This window comes from Lichenostomus cassidix, chromosome 2, assembly GCF_008360975.1.
Source record: "Lichenostomus cassidix isolate B80296 chromosome 2, HeHo_3.0, whole genome shotgun sequence".
In the NCBI taxonomy this organism is placed as follows: Eukaryota; Metazoa; Chordata; class Aves; order Passeriformes; family Meliphagidae; genus Lichenostomus; species Lichenostomus cassidix.
In genome coordinates, this window is record NC_139482.1 from 90900928 (window position 1) to 90917908 (window position 16981).

A 16981-nucleotide genomic window follows, 5' to 3' on the forward strand; every position below is an offset into this window, starting at 1 on the left:
GTGAGTCTGTGCGTTGGGATCCATGTTCAGCTCAGCAGGGTCCATGATCAGGCACAGGCACAGCTGTGGAAGAGCTGGACCTGCAGGTCAGGGACCAAGCAGTGAAGCCTCAGCAGATCCCACAGGACAAAGTGTCAGCCTTGCTGAGGCTCCCAGCAGAGCTGCATGGGAGTCCTCTGTCACCAGTGGAAAAGGGAAGCTCTCAGAGGCTAGGTATGGCCTCAGAACCATAACAGATGACAGCAAGCCAAATCCTGTCTTTCCTTCATTGTTGCTACTGTAGGAGTGTCCAGTAAACCACTAATATCCCACAATTTACATTTTCAAAAGTGGTAAAGTAAGTTTAAAGACTCAGTGACTTTAGAAATACCTAGAAATGGAATCTCCAGTCACATCCAAGACACTGCTTTCATACTTACTGTTAAATATCTCCTGAAGTGCTTTGTTGAGTTTAGACTCAAAAAAAACCTTTACTTTGGGATCTGGATTGAGAATTTGATTTTTTTTTCCCCAACCTATTAACTCTCACCAAATTTCACTGACTCCAGCACTGAAATTATGGGAATGAATCTTTAACAGTAAGACTGCATGCTCATCTTATATTATACTGAAATTAGGCCTTTTTTCAGGTGTAATATATACAGTGAGGCTGTGCTGTGTGTATTTTCTGAAGCCCTTTAGATATGCCATTTTCAAACCATCACTAATGAACTATAATTGTATTGCAACACAGGTCACCTACTTTTCATCATAGTCTTTATAAAATTCTGAAGTATCAATCCAGAATTTTTTAACACGTCTCAGTAAATCTGTTTTCATGTCTGGCTGTACCTTCAGCAGCAAGTCCTCAACCTGCCGTGCCTATATGCAGACAAAGAGGAAAAACAGGCACAAAAGAAGGAATACAAGAAACAAAAAAAATTAATTAGGAAAATAGGTTTGTTCTATCATTTCAACATTAAGAGTATAATAATAATGATTAAAGAAATAATACAACTACATTACCTGTGTATTTAGGTTCCTCCAGGCATATGCCAATCCATCACCTCTTTCTGTATTTTCATCTTGAAAGAGCAGATTGTATTTATGAAGCACAGAATAGGATTCTTCTATAGGTCCAACTGTCATGTCAATTTTCATCTCATTCTCTCGAATCTCCTTTAGTGCTTCCATTGCTTCCCGTACATCATGAAGGTCATGGATAGGTCTGCTTAACCTCTTGCTAACATTTTCAATGAATGAATAGATTTCACCCACATCTGTGATGGACTTTTTACTCAAAGCCAATCCAAACATTCTTTGTCTTGAGCGGCATTCCTGAATTAAAGCTATTTTCAATGACTCTGTTGCAATTTCCACTGACTGCAGTGCACAGTGATTGGGCAGTTCTCTGATTTGCATTTCTAATTGCTAAGACAAATACAAGTGCTCAGCATTTAATTTCACTAAAATTTATCTAAACAGTTCATTTTTATTAAAGATAAAATACTTACAGAAAAGTATCTGATTTGAGATTGGAATTCAGCCATTGTTGGTTCCGTTTCTATAAATTCCTTCACTTTTTCTTCCGGGTCCTACTTAGAAGAAGTTTATTTTAATTACTATGTAGCACTGGTATTACAATCACCTGCAGGGCACCCAGCAGCATGATGTATTGTGCAAACACAAATGTTCCCTCTCTATAAGAACTTAAGATATAACATATAAGCATTAATTAATATAAGCACTAATTATTTTACTTGAACTGCCTTTCTTGACTCTTATTTTTTGTATAATACTCTTTGAAGACCTTGAAATCTATCTGTAATGCAAAACCAGACACAGGTCAGGATATCCCTTATCCATTCAAATGCTACTACAAAATTTACTATGTAGCCACTAAAATTTTGTTGGAAATATTTCCTTCCTAGTCTCCCTTCTGTCTGCAACCCCACAAAAGCAGTTCACATCCTCTAACAGGTATTTAAATAGGAGGAATTGTACTCAGTCTTCCTGAAGCAGCATCTTTAAAATGAATGTTTGTACCCTCTGGTCAATAATGAGTTACCAGTGACAGCTCCCAATGGTACAACAGAGATTATAAAGATGGGGGAACAGTGCCAACTCCTGAGGAATTTTAAGGAGCAAATTAATTGACTATTTTAGAAGATTTTAGTAAAAAAGAAATATCATTCTACTGCATCACCCAATCTGACTGTGTCTTGTCTGGGTGAAATGACATGCTATCAACATGTGCTTAACTCAAACAGTATCTCAAAAAACCTGAGTATTAAGCTTTGGAACCTCAGAAGCCATAAAGAGGTCAAAATGCCCTCTCTCAGCCTGGACAGAACAGTCAGCTGTGGGAACAGTGCCACTTATGGGTTGATTCAGGAAGGGGAAGTTAAAAATGGTGAGCAGTTATGAAGCTAAGATTACTCCTGTTTTGATTGGTTGTTTCTCAGCCTGACTAAAGCACCTTTGATAGGTAAGACCAGTAGTTGTCCATCCACAGAGCTAAATCTCACTACTCAGAATACACACAAGGTTTTATTTTATGATGAAACTCCTGAAAAAACACTCCTCATAGCTTTACCATTTATGTGACTGGAACCACTTCCTAATGAAGGTAACTCCATCAGCACAGATTCACTTCAACTTTGGAATCCTTATTAGTGAAGGATTACCTAGATTTAGTTTATCACAGTTTTTTTTGCAAAGAAATAGAAAAGTATCTTTCAGCAGTGATTGCTTGAGAATAATTAGGCAGTTTAATATTCAGGAATAGATTTGTGGTCTCCAGTTTCAAAGAGATTCTACTCAATTACTCTTTTTCATAACATAAGATGCTGTGAGAAAGACGTAAAAGCATATGAAAGCATAAGACTGTTTATGCTCTAAAATTCTTTTGTGTTCTTCTGCTTTCTTAGATGATTTAATTGGTAAAGATTTGCAAGTTCTGGTCAACACAGGAGCAGACAGAGGAATTATGGGTGTAGGAATTCTACCATGAAACCAATGCTTCCTACTGTGTGCAGACTCCTTATGCAATCAGTAACTTCTTTCTTCTATTCAGATTTCACAACACAGCAATATATTTTAATAAATATGTATTTCACCTTGCTCCAGATGTCCGAAAATTCAGAAAAGGTCTTCAGGAGAGCCACTGCTTCAGTTTTAAGAGACAAAATAATTGTATTTAGTTGGATCACCACTTTGTTTACATCCTTATGTTCGATGATCTGCTTGTCTAAAGGTTTCAGTGCCACCATCCTGGTGAGTTTGCTTTCACCGCCTACCTCTAAAACAACAGCTTGTTCAACCTGGTATAAATTAAACAAGGAAAAACAAACAAACATATGTCCACTAGTTTGTTTGGGTTTTTGCTTCCATTTTTAAATTATGGAATGTGCAATGATGCTCAGATAAAAAATACTTCTAGAACAGGCAGAAAGTGCAGAGAAATGTCCACAGGAAGATTCCCTGTTCTTAGCTTGGATTTTTACAGACCTATAGTTCTAGTGTTAAAGCTGATTTTATAAAAAATTGTCATGCAGAGCTCTATATTAATCATCTCTGAATTACATCTGTCAAATATGCACCATATACAAGTACAGTTGTGCTGTTTTCTCTTCCTACACAACTGTTAAGGTCTTTCTGCCTTTTTTAGTGTAGAATTACAGCCTATACCCATTCTTGGCCTGGAGGCAGTGGAGCGTTGGCTGCTTGGAAATAAGCAAACATTCTGCTTAAGAAAACAGAGTTCTGTCCACTCTTGCCTAGTTTGGTTTTTTTTTTTATCTTGTTATTTATTTGCAGGACTTGAATGTGGGTTCTTTCACTGAAATGAGCTGATCTGTTTTTCATGTCAGATCAACAAAATAAACTATTTGTACAAAGACGCTTTTCAGCACAGATCTACATAGATCTATATTTTGTTCCCAGATGAGATAATGAAGGCCATGTGATTACCAGTGCTATGTATTTTTGTCGTTGAACAAATTTCAGTTTTTATCTAAACCTCAGGCCTTCCCAAGGTTTTAGTGCTAATTTTGATATCAGTTAAAATATTGGTACTGTATTAACTGCAGTCTTATAGGTGCCATATGAAGGCTGGCAGTTTAACATAAGAGTTTTTGCCTGGGAAGAGTGGTAATAATTTATATTCAGCTGGTACCACTTATAGATAATGTTTGTTCTACACTATCATCATCATACTTGAACAGTATATTTAAAAGATATTTTTAAAAACAACTTTTGATTTTAATATTAGAAACTACCAAATGTAGGATTTATGAAATATTACCTTTATGTTTAATTAGTTGGCATAGAGATTAAAAACTAGGCTTTCATTTAACAGGAATATCCACCAGGTAACAAGTCAAAGTATTGATACACAATGTAATCTTAAGCAACGTTAACCAAAATACCAATTATTTTTTTAAAAATCAAGATAAAATACTCACCTGCTGCTGTTTATGATGTAAGTAAGCAAATTTCCATAGGGGAATATCTTTAGCTATTGATAGTATGATATTTACTGCTTTGTTTACAGCACTCTGAAAAAAGCAAAACATTCACCTTGAGCTCACCGAGATAGTATATGGGTGGGGGATGATCCTCCAAACAATACAAAATTGAAAAATAATACCTCTATTTTTAAAGGAAATATTCTAAAAAGCATGATGTAGGATCACCCAAAAATACATTTTGGAAGGCAAAACAGTAGTCCATAAAGTTTTATCACAGTCCTTCCAAGTTTATGTGGTTTTCAAACAAGAACCTAAGAGACCTTTATAAACAGTGATCATAAATCCCTGGGGATTATAACTTATAGTACTATTTCCCCTTAAACTGGTTATAAACATAGATATGTGCTATTAATAATTGTTTTCATGTTCACATCAGGATGCCTGAATACACTTGTCTGAATTTGTGATGGTATATTCTATAATCCATACAGGTAGCCACACAAATTATTGTATGACTTCTATGTATGGTATTTTGAAATCACATTTTGTGGCCTTTCTTACTGACAACACCATGAAGGCTACACATGATACCTGGGAAATAATTCAGCTACTGATTTTGACAGTCACCATGCTAAGTGAAAAGTCCACAAATCAACACCATAAGCAATCAATACTCTGAATAATTTCAGACATCATAGGACATTGGAAATAAATGTGTAAGAATTTTTGCAGAACTAGTATAAGTTTAAAAGAGTGTTTAAATTTTTTCACAGTTTAGGGCTTCAGGCTGGTAATATTTTTGTTTACATTTTACTGATGCTGAATGCTGATTTATGAATGACACTTTAAACTGATTTTATATTCTGAAAGAGTTTAAAGAGACTAGGAAGTCAATCAGGCTGTATTGATGGCACTCATTTTTACTTTTTCACTTATTTTGAAATGTTTGCCTTTAAGTAGAGGTTTGTGAATTACTGAGCTTTGAGAAAAACAGTTCCTTCTAATAGCCTGCATAACAAACCTGATTCATGTCCTTAGCACCCAGTGTCATCATGAACTCAAGTGACTTTTTACCTTTTCCTGCCCTTCCTTTTAGTTCTTATACCAGATTAAACTTGCACATATTGCTTTAAAACAATGCATTTATAAACATTTTATCATAAATGACGGACAAGTGCAATTATTTTTTTACCTGAATATCTTCAAGACTTGGTCTCAAGACAATGTTTGGAATAGCCAGCTGAATTTCAGCTCTGAACAAAGGAACTCTGTGTGCCTCCACAAACTTAGTTGTCTGATACCTGGAGTCAATAACATGCAATCGATGTCTTAATGACTCTAAGGACATCTTTGTGCCTAAATAAATATAATATTTAAGTGAGGATTGTTTTTTACCACAATAAGGTTGGGAGGGAAAAATCTTTCAGATATGTTTAATTTTTTGAATAAAACTATAAAAGACAGACTCACATTTGATCAAAGAGTCAGTATTCTTCTGACAAAGCTGTCCCATCAGATTATAGTAGCTACAGGAAAGGCATTCTTGGCAGCGTGTTTTCTGTTTCATGTCAAGATGTGTACAGGCATAAGAATCCTAAAGAGTGACAGGAAAATTCTTAGGAAATCAATCATATTATCCAGCTTATAAATGAAATATCAAGTATCTGACTAGGTGGTTAAAGGGTACCTTTTACATTGTAGAGGTCTTACCTCCAGAGTTCTTCCAACATCTGCTTTCAGACTGTGCTTAAGAGTATCTATAAGTTCATACACAGAGCATTCCACTTGTTGGCTCTGCCTGCAAAAACAACCTTACAGTCACCCACAGGAAATCAAACATAAGAAATACCCTTTGTTATTTCCCAGGCACACACCTCCAGTCCCACTGCACTGAGAAGAATTTTATGTGCAGGAAAATGCCCTTTCAATGCTTTTCAGTTTGTTCCTATTGCTTGAGCAGGCAGAGATTTTAACATATTAAAATATGCAGACTAACAAGACACCCATTTGACAGACTCTAATTCAACTTTAATATTTTTAAAAGGTTTTTTCTAGCTATAGCTAATAGAACAGGCTTGTTGTGAGGATGCAGTAAGATAATCTGTGAAATCAGAATTAGTAAAATAAAAACTAAAGAAGTATTCAGAAACAAGCAATAAACATGAGGATGAGATTTCAAGTCCTATCCATCTTCATTTTTTCTGCTACTTATTAGAATGTCATAAGACAAAAAGTAAGAAATGTAGAACACTACAGATGCTATTTCATAACTGCTGTGTTCAAGATACTTTGGAGTTCATCCCCTGCCTCCTAAGATTATCCCTGTGCTCTAGACTATTACTCTGTTATAATAACATTTTTAAAGTAAAGTCTCTATGCATACAAATGTAGTAAGTAAACAAACCCTTCCAAAAATGGCCTTCAAGTCTGTGCAATTAAGAAACCTACTGAGACAGTTTGGAAGCAGTAGAGATTGCAAGCTTTTTTGTTTGTTCCAAGAAAGAAGTCACATCTATAGGTTCATCTTCTGGCAAAATTGTAAGAGCAGTGTTTGACATGTCCTTCAGAATTCTTTCAATTCTGCATTCCAGGGTATCAGATGCTGCTTTGACTACATAGTCCAACTCCCTCAGGGTACTGTAAACATTCTGGATAACTAAGCAAGGAAAACAAAATGAAAACAAATCAATGCAAAACACAGACCCCTTAAATTTCATCTCCCCTTCCTACCACCCACCCCTGTCTCCTCCCAGGTATTGCAATAAAATGAGGATTTAATGGCAATGAAATATGAAAGAAAGGCCTGAAACAAGATGGACTTGCTGTATTTTGAATCTTTAGGTTAAGCCATCTTATAATAAACAGAACAGTATCCTTCAAAATATCTCTTCTTTTTGGTAAAAACATTGTAATGAACAGGATCAACAAAATAGAACAGAAAACAGAAAGGATACAAGTGCCCAAAAATTATTTTTGTTCTCCTACATACATACACACTGAAATGCAGTACTTTTATAATTGTAATTAACTTATAAATTAAATGGCTAAAATTCCCCCAGCCAAGACCATAACCTTGTTAAACCATTAGATTGCTTCTTTCATATGTATGACCTAATTTACTTTGGAAAGAGATAAAATGATTGGTTCAAGAAATATGTTTATTAAACAAAAGGTAAAACTGACTGTTTCTGAATAGACTAGAAAATTTTTTTTCCTTTCATACTTTCATAGCCAAATAGAAAGAAAAACACCTGATGTCCTTTGTCTCTACTATTACCTTTTAATACATAAGTAATTAATATAATAATTACTATAAGTATTATATACATATATATTTCTACTGTACATAGAAAGAAATCACTATGATATCTAAGGCACACCAGTGTGACAGGGCTGTCCAACTGCTGATGTTTTAAGTGGAACATCATTTATTGCTATTAGAAAGTTAATGATGGAACTCATCATTTTTATTGTCTAAAACAGACAAGCAATCCAACAAATTCCTTAGATTTTGTTTTTTCAATATATAAGTTCAGTAGTCCTAAATCTATTTTTCTGTCTTGTTTCCTGAGTTTTAGTCTAGAAGGCAACTATGAGCCCCCATACTTCTAGACTGAATTCCTTTAGATGGAAAAAAAGACATGCAAGACATTAGGCTTGTGCACAGCGAATTCAGCACATTACTGGCAGGCAAGATGTATTTTGTGTACCCCAAACCAGTGGCTAATTTGTAGGTGCCCAACATACATTCTGGGCATGTCAGACATGCACATCTTCAAACAGACACGCTGCATGCACTCAAGAAAATAATTCCCTTCTAGGTGTATTGGCATTTCAGCTGCAGCAGCAGGAAGCAGCCCAGATACTTGAATAGCATCTCAATTGTTGAATAAATGGTGCTATAAAGAACCATTACAACCTGAATCATACCTATTCAGATACTTAACATAATGCAGCAAGAACTTAAATAAATGAATAAATAAATAATACTGTAAAGACCTTCCTTATCATGTGATATTAAACACAAAAAACCATTTGACAGTTATAAAACAAATAGAAAAAAACACTTGTCATTTGGTTCTTGCGCCCTTGTCAGGAAAAGGTCAAGTAAAGCTGAAAGGTGACCAGCCCTGCCCTTAAGCACTGGTCAGAGCTCCCTGCACCAGTGCCAGATGGCAGAGTCATAAATGAACAGCTGCACAAACCCATGCCCCATTTCACTTTCAGATGTAGACTGTACCTGTTCCTATTTATATTGCTGCTTTTCCTTTTGAAGAAGAAAAGGGAAAGCCTAACATCAATCAACCTCAACTGAGAACCAATTTAGAAGCATGAATTATTGCTTTCTCATGAAACTGCAACATAAAAGTCTTGGTGATGGTTTTATATATGCCCATTTCCACAACTTTTAATGACACTTCCACAACTATTAATCAATTTTATGCTGTATTTGATAGGGTTAAGGTTGTGTCTTACTGGTTGTGCAGAAAATCTCAATGCCTAATAAAAAAATGTTTTCTTGGAAAAAAAATTAGGATTTGGGCAGAAATCGCCAACCTTGATTTCAGACATGTCACTTTTAGGATGTTTGGCATAAGTTAACATTTTTTACAGAAAAGATATTATTAAAACACCCATGGCCATTCTCTTGTCTCACATTCTTGTAGCAGTTGGGCTAAAATTATCTACCTACAGTGAAGAGGTCAGTCCACAAACACATTTTTCACAGAGAAATAAAAATGAATGCAGGGACCTAACAGTATCAACAGTTCAGCACTTCTGCTCATACTTCCTACATTTATTGATGTCCAAAGAAATCCATGACAGCTGCAGCAGGCCTGGAGTAAGGGCATCCTCAATTTGTTCTATGAATGGCTTCATCAGTGGTTTCAGCACAACAGGGATCCTATTCAGATGTTCCTTGTAACTGATCAACAAGTTCTGGAGTCTGAAAGACACAATCATGTTTATAATGTGCTTAATTCAGGTATCTGAAACACACAGAAATTTGGATTCATTTTCTGTCAATAAGATTTGCAAGTTCTGATCCCATCTTAAAAATAAGAACTCTTCCCAGCCCTTCCTAATTCCAACCAGGCTTCTTTGTCCTTACCAACAGCAAAACCAGACTGAAGAAATAAGTACCTCCAGCAAAGTGACTGTGATCAATTTAGAGAATTTCATGCCAAGAAAAATTAACTACAATTAAAAAAAAATAGAAACAGGAAATTGAAAACATGGCATTTTTGTTTCCTTCTTCCCATCTCACGAAAATGAAATGACACTGCTTACAAGAGAAGCTACATACAAACCACTTAGAATGCCGAATCCCAAATAAAAAGAGTCCAAATTCTAAATCAAGGCTTACCAATATAGTTCCATGAAAATGGAGCTACACAAAGAAACTGCATAAACAAGAATTAGAGGGAAATATCATTCAAAGGTCAGATAAATAATGGGTTCCTTACAAGAACTGCTGCTGCAATAAAAAAAGCAATAGCTGTGCTCTGTGCCAGATTAAAATTATGACTTTAGACATCACTGATAAAAAACATATACTGAGAAATACCATTCACAATATACCCAGAACTATTTTTCAGATGTTGTTAATCAAAATATTTCTTCCTTGCTTGGGGAGTCAGTATGAAGTCTTTTTTGGACTAGAAGGTAAGTTTGGTTTTCTTTTTTATATTGCAAATATTTTCTGAACTTTGTTTTCCTGTTGCATGGCAAAATTTGAGGCTGTTGCTTTTTGGAGGTCTGTTGCACACAGAATTTGTCTTGCGTATTAAAAATTTATTGTTAGTTGTCCTTTAACACTCCACAGAAAATCAATGAAAAATGTGTCATTGTAAGAGTCAAAGTGTGAAAATTTCAACAAAAGAAAAAGCAAGGAGCGGTTGAAGTATTTAAAAAACTCTTTAAATTTTGTCCCTTTTTGTCCAATTCTAATTAAGAACTAAAGAACACTCCTCACAAAGCATTGCTTTTTTAAGACAACATCTCTATTTAGAGAATTCTAGAATTAACAATGAGCAACCCTATCAATGAAAGAACTCTTGCAGCAGAGATTTCCACTGTTACAGGAAACAGAAATTCTTTTAAATCAACAAAATTATTTTAGATATTCAGCATGAAAGACCAGGTTATCATTTAGGTGATGTGTTAGGTGGTTGTGCTGTATTCAAGTGGTAGATCCCAGATTGTTTTTCTAACAGGAAAAAAAAGCTTTTGATGTTAACTGTAATACTTTGGAGTTAAATCCCTATGTCACAGTGCATAGATGCCTTAGCAGTACCCAGAAGCTCCACTTAGCGAGCAGCTGTGGAAATAACAAAACAAACATGTAGGCTTTTCCAGGTAATGAAATATGCCTGTAAATAGGATGAACTGCATGTTAATGTGGAAATGCAGGGGAAAGCAATTGAAATTCAATTAAACTCCATCAAAGAGAAAAATTATAATAAATCAAAAGCAATATATGCAACAGACTTAAAGGTAGGGATTCCCATTTGCAGATGAGAAACAAATACAAATGTGTTCACTCACTCCCTTTGATGTCTTTTAATCTGTTCTTCAACTGCACACAAGCCAAGGACAACATCTGGAACTTCAAAATGCATTTTTCTCAGGTATTTTGTCTCATAAAGTACTTCCAGGACCATTGGGTCTAAGTTTACAAATATTTCCTTCATGTAATAGTGAAAAAAAGAAAGAGAAAATAAGACACAAGTTTGGTAGTTATATGTACATAACTGGATCATGTAAAGAGAAATTAATCTCCTTCAGACTGGAGAAGATTTTTAAAATAGATACCCATATTTTTTCTTCAACCTCCTACAAACATATGGGTTTCCCAAAGTGTTAATTAACCAATATCTTCCACTGATTTCAATTTCTTGTGACTCCTTCACTGTGCCCTAACCACTTGGCTCCCATGACTTCCCAAGTTTAATTCTTGTTCTGCAGCTATATTCTGTGGAAGCTAATTTGCCTTTTCTTTGGCTTTCTCAGTTTTTCCTTTTGTAACTAGAGAGAAATACTGTGAAGGTTAATCTCTGCACTTCTGGGGGTAATAAATGTTATTAAGATGCTACATAAATTTGAAAACTACATTCTAGTTGTCCATTACAGAATCATTAGTACAAAAAATGTCACATTTTAGCCATAATTTCTCTGCACTACAGTAGAAAAAAAAGTCTGTGAAGTAAGAATGATAAGATTTTCTGTCTCAGCAATCAGTTTGGAAAGCAAATTAATGAATTACTGCAATATATTCAACCCAGTGATATTGATCACTGCAGAAAAGACCATGATATAACAAAAAATTCCTTCGTTGACTAAAATTTTGGTTAACATAGAAAATAAACAAGGACACAACATCTAAAAAATGTAGATAAGTCAGTGTAGATATGTATCTGCTGGAGACTGCTTTTTTTAAACCCTGAATAAGAGAAAAGCCTTATGAAGAAGGGACACGATGAGACATATCATAAATATACACAAAAAGGAAAAAATATTCCAACCTAAGTACCTCATTTTTTAACTTATTTAGGTTATTTTAATGCTTTCTTGTCTATCAGTGATATGATTAAAGTAGCCTATGTAATACTACATCATGTAACAGTAATACAAAGAATAAATCATATTTACCTTGGTTTCTGGGTGCCTGACAAGTAAGGAAGCACACAGAGCATTCCTCGCCTGGTCAGCAAACCTGCACCAGGCCCTATGATAAATAAGCTCAAATTCCAAAAGAACTGCAGCCATTTTATTGTAGTTCTTAATAACTTTTTTCATTTCCAGTGTCTGCAATTTAATAAATAAATAAATAAATAAATAAAAAGCAAACACTTAACACAATTCGATGAATCTAACACAGTAGAAAGGCCCTCCACTAGGCTTTTCCTCTCCAGGAAAAAAATTAATAAAAATCTCTAAATTATGCTATTTTAGAGACAAGATAAGACACAGAAACATAGCAATATATTAAGGAATTCAATTATTAAGCAGTATTCAGCTGCTCTAATCAACATAACTCTTTTCCTAATTTTTCCTCCCAAACTTGCCCACAAAACAAAGTCTATTCTATGACCCATACAAGGTACTAAGGACCCACTGAGAAAGCTAAACAGATTAGAATCTTTCATGAAGCGTTTGAGGTCCTACTGTTGGATGAGCTTGGATACAAGCTGCTAGACAAGTGAGTGTAGAAGTATACAAGTAAATAATGTGGCTGTTAATAACATCGTTGAAAGTGTAGCATAAATCCTCCTCTGCCAATTTCCAACCTTCAGAAGTGTGGTTTTCTTTTTAAGGAATGTCATTGGATGGTCAATTTTTCTGAATAACTGCTGAGCCCACATAATCTTCCCTGTTACCTAAAACACAGAATATATAAGGTTATATTTTCATTAACTTAAAAACAGTCAAGAAGTAATTTTTCTCACTCATTTACTTCATTCTTACTGGTGGTATATTACGTGGTATAGGTGGATTTTCCTTTTCCTTCTGATAGAGTTTTTGAAAAAACTCCAAGTCTTGGCTGTACTTTTGAAGAACCATGGCATACTTCTCATTGAGATCAATATTATTTTCTCCTATTCGTTCAAGCTTCATCAGAAATCCCACCATCTGTTCAGTCTAAAAAGGAAGATGGAACATTTACAGTTCAGGAAGTCATTGTTCCTAAGCTATTTTATTAATTTAGAACACACTATGTAAATTTGCAAGTTGTTTTCTAAGAAACAAAGAGTCCATCCAGACAAGTTTGTGAATATTACTTCTGTATTTTGTTTCATACATTATGTACTTACCCTTGTATGAACCAGGAAACTGATACCACTACAGCCTGGGTATTTTCTGGCTCAAATCCTCACTCTTTTGTTTTCAGCAAACAGTTGTGGTAGAACACCTGCACCTTTACTCACACTTCATTAACATCTCATATCATGATCAGGGCCTGAGCCAATGAACATTACTGACATTAAGGAAACAGGTGGCAGATATTATTTAATTATTCCTGCCAATCAAACAGGAATAACTTTGAAATGCAACAGGAAAGATGGGGAACACCAGGATGAAGAAAAATAAATAAACTTCAAAATATAGAGCTATAAAATTAGTACGGAAAGATGGAAAATAAACTTGGCACCAAGTAAGAATGAACATTACTTCCCAGCACTTCTGCAAGCACCTTTTAGGACATTTGTAATAGGCTTGATGTCCTCCAACATTGTCTTATGCAGCCACCAGCACAGTACAGAAGACTGGCAGTAATGAAAGAGCTTAGTAGGAGCTATGAGTACCCAGACTTTCTGAGCACCAGAGGAAGGGGTTTGCATTTGCAACCTTACTTACAGTTAAGGTCTTCTCAAACCAGGAATCCACAAATTCCTGTAAAGATTCATACAATGCTGCAATTTGGTTCTTAAATTCAAGGTAATCTTTTTCAAACTAGAATAAGAGCAAAAGAAAAATAAATATATATAGTGCTGCTTTTATTTTGTACAAAATTCTTTCTCTGACGCTTTTTGGGAATTTGCTTTATCTGCCCAATGCATGTGTTCAGCACTGAATTAAAAAGAACAGGAACAACATCAGCAACAAAGGCATTTACACTCTAAGCAAAGCAAACAAAACATGTGCAGTGTTAGGTTAAATTATTAAAGCCTCATCTTCATGATAGAGAAGCACAGAGGAACACGGACAGGCCAAGGAAATCTCATAACCTCATCAGAGAAAACAGAGAACAATCACCAGCTGCTTGCAGCACTGCCACAGGAGAGTGCTCAGCTCTGAAACCCACCAAAGGTGAGCAAACTGGCAGGCTCTCTAGAGCACCTTACAGACTAAGGGAGGTTATTACCAAATTTGGCAGCTCCTAGAAGTAATTTGAGTAATGATCTGTAACAGTTTTTCTTTGAAGTCCAAAATACTGATGGCCTAACAAAAGGAGTTCAGTGTAGACTTCTCTCAAAGAGAGCACTACACAAGCTTGGGAAGACAAGTCCATAAAAGATATTGCTCCAAACATTTCAGTGTAGAGAAGCCACACCATTTCTTAACCCCTCCAAATTCCAGTGAACTGTAAATGCTCTCTTTCAGAAAAAAAAAACAACGAACCACAAAGCAAGTATTAGAGAAACACAAGCCATCAAACAGTCAGAAGAAAGCCAAAAGTACTCCAGAGTTAAATGTTTAAAGGAAAGTTAATGACAGTGGCAAGTTTTAGTTCAGGAAGGCAGGAGAGTAAGTCAACAATTCTAGAACTTCTATTGTGAGACATTAACTCTGAAAACCAAATAAGCTGTAGCTCAAAAAAAGCAGCTCAATTCCAGCTCATTCTATTAAAACATGAGACCGAAGCATTTGAAAAACCACTTCAATATTTGTCACTCTGTTCAGCACTGGGAGTGATATAATTTCCTTCTCCCTCTAAAAGCAATTATGTGCCTTTACTAACTTTGCTATAATACTGCCATTACTATTATTTTTAATAATACTGAGTAACACTTATAATTAGACAAACTGTATTTTATGTATTAACATACCTAAACAGTTTTCACTCTGCATTTCAAAATATATGCATCTCAAAACAATCAATTTTAGGAAAAATTATTTGTAGCATTACCTATCACACAAAACCTAGTTTACAAAAAGTTGACAAAAACATTTGAAGTAAAAAAAAAAAAAATTACCTAACACTTTCAAATAGTATTAAAAGATATGAGTGTATTGGTATTATTGTTACAGCAAAATAATAGATGCATTGTTATAATATTCAACATTCTTTACATTACTCCAGTGGAAAGCACAGAATTAACACAGTGATTTTCACACAAATGCTGAAAGTAAGTACCTCTTTTTTCCTAAGATCCAGAACATCATACTCTTTGGATTTGGTATTTGTAGCAATGCTCTGATATTGAGTAGTGATCTCTTCAATGCCTTCTATTTTTATACACTGGAGCTCTAAAAGGCTTTCCATAGTATTGCTCATATCTGAAATTTTCTCCAAACGTTTACAGAATGTATCAAATTTTCCAAATATATAATTTTCACTAACAATTAAAAAAAAGAGAGGAATTGCTGTGAAAATCTGTTCGCAACATTTTTTAACCCTCACATATTCTACCAGAGCTCCTATCAAGTTTCAGACCAAAAAAATAAAAGATCACACTGTAATGATTGCATATCAACAAAAAAATATTAAACTAATATATATAAACCAGAAAATGCTTAATCCTTACATATGTCAGTTAAAGTAATTTACCACATTTCACAGGATTAACTCTTTTAAATAAGACATTTTCAGGAGATGAAAATGTGAATGCATGATATCAAGAAATGCCCCATGCTTTAACAGCCAATGCAGGTAAAACACCCCTTGGCATTGTGATAGAGATCCCAGCTCAAAGCTGACTGAATTCCCTGAGAGTGTTTTCACTTACATTCATGATTCAAATTTGTTAGGGTTCCATATCATGCATACACATTTGTATTCAATTAATAAATGCATAAATTCCCCTGAAGTTCTCTTGGACATCTGCTGAATCAACAAGTGACTGGCAAAAACCTGGTTTATTTTTGAATAAAAATAAAAAACCTACTCTGCAAGGTCATGTTCTGATTAAAATAAGTACTTCATTTTAACTGAGTATTTAGCCTTTCTGTTAGCCAGCAGATATGATAACATCTCATTTATAAATTGTACACATAAATATGATTCAATATTGGAGTGAATTATTTACCTGATATCAAGTTGCCTTTTGCTTGGATTTTCCTTAAGCTCCTCCCTAATTTTCTGAAAAGATGTTTGGTACTTTTCTTTGAGGGTAACACATTGTTGTATCCTCTTTAGCAACTCTTGCCTGAGGAAGAAAATACAGAAGACAGGAAATCATCCTCAGTTCTTCAAAAGAGTATAAATAAAAATAAAAATAAAATATTTCAGTCAAATATGCAACTTTGCAAAGTAAGAACACAAAATTATACATTACATGAAAACATTCAAAATATGATGTTTACTTTAAAAGTTTTTTACTTAAACCTGCTATCTAGACTGGATATTTTTAGCTTAGGTTTTGTTGTCATCAGTCCAGAACTTTCATGGCATAGTCCACAAAGGATGTATATCAGGCTATTGCTGGCTAGTGAATGCCTGCAGTTTTTCTATTTGTCATCTCCTGCACTGAGTACTGCTGGTAAGTTTTCCTTTGGTTGTTTCTTTGTTTTCTTTCTAACCAGACAAGACTGGAGAAGTTTTTTTCCACACTAAAATAAGCATGAGGAGAGTCTTGTTTCTTTAAAAAGATATACCAGGAAGAACTTAGTTCCTAAGGCCACAGATAATTACATCTGAAACACAGTTGTTCATTAAGCCTGAGGTACCACTACACATGAGATACACAGTCATTCACCCAGGGCTGTTGCTCCACTTTGGCTTTGTCTTTCATCTTCCAAAAGATCACTAAGAATTAAAATGGTAGTCAAATTTACAGGCTGAAACCATTAACTGGGCCAGAGAA

At 34.9% G+C, this 16981-nt stretch overlaps 1 protein-coding gene across 1 annotated transcript in view; it reads right to left on the reverse strand.

Annotated features, from left to right (window-relative positions):
• Positions 1-16981, reverse strand: part of LOC146441751 (dynein axonemal heavy chain 5-like) — a 152166-nt gene that overhangs the window by 119646 nt on the left and 15539 nt on the right. The window contains exons 14-30 of the mRNA XM_085052340.1: positions 16205-16324; positions 15313-15514; positions 13812-13907; positions 12921-13094; positions 12743-12832; positions 12105-12260; positions 11001-11140; positions 9248-9399; positions 6900-7107; positions 6162-6249; positions 5922-6045; positions 5644-5807; positions 4446-4538; positions 3099-3302; positions 1494-1574; positions 1006-1410; positions 743-861 (exon numbers count right to left, since the gene is read on the reverse strand). Of these exons, the coding sequence (XP_084908466.1) occupies positions 743-861; positions 1006-1410; positions 1494-1574; positions 3099-3302; positions 4446-4538; positions 5644-5807; positions 5922-6045; positions 6162-6249; positions 6900-7107; positions 9248-9399; positions 11001-11140; positions 12105-12260; positions 12743-12832; positions 12921-13094; positions 13812-13907; positions 15313-15514; positions 16205-16324 (2616 nt within the window). The remainder of the gene's footprint in view (positions 1-742; positions 862-1005; positions 1411-1493; positions 1575-3098; positions 3303-4445; positions 4539-5643; positions 5808-5921; positions 6046-6161; positions 6250-6899; positions 7108-9247; positions 9400-11000; positions 11141-12104; positions 12261-12742; positions 12833-12920; positions 13095-13811; positions 13908-15312; positions 15515-16204; positions 16325-16981) is intronic.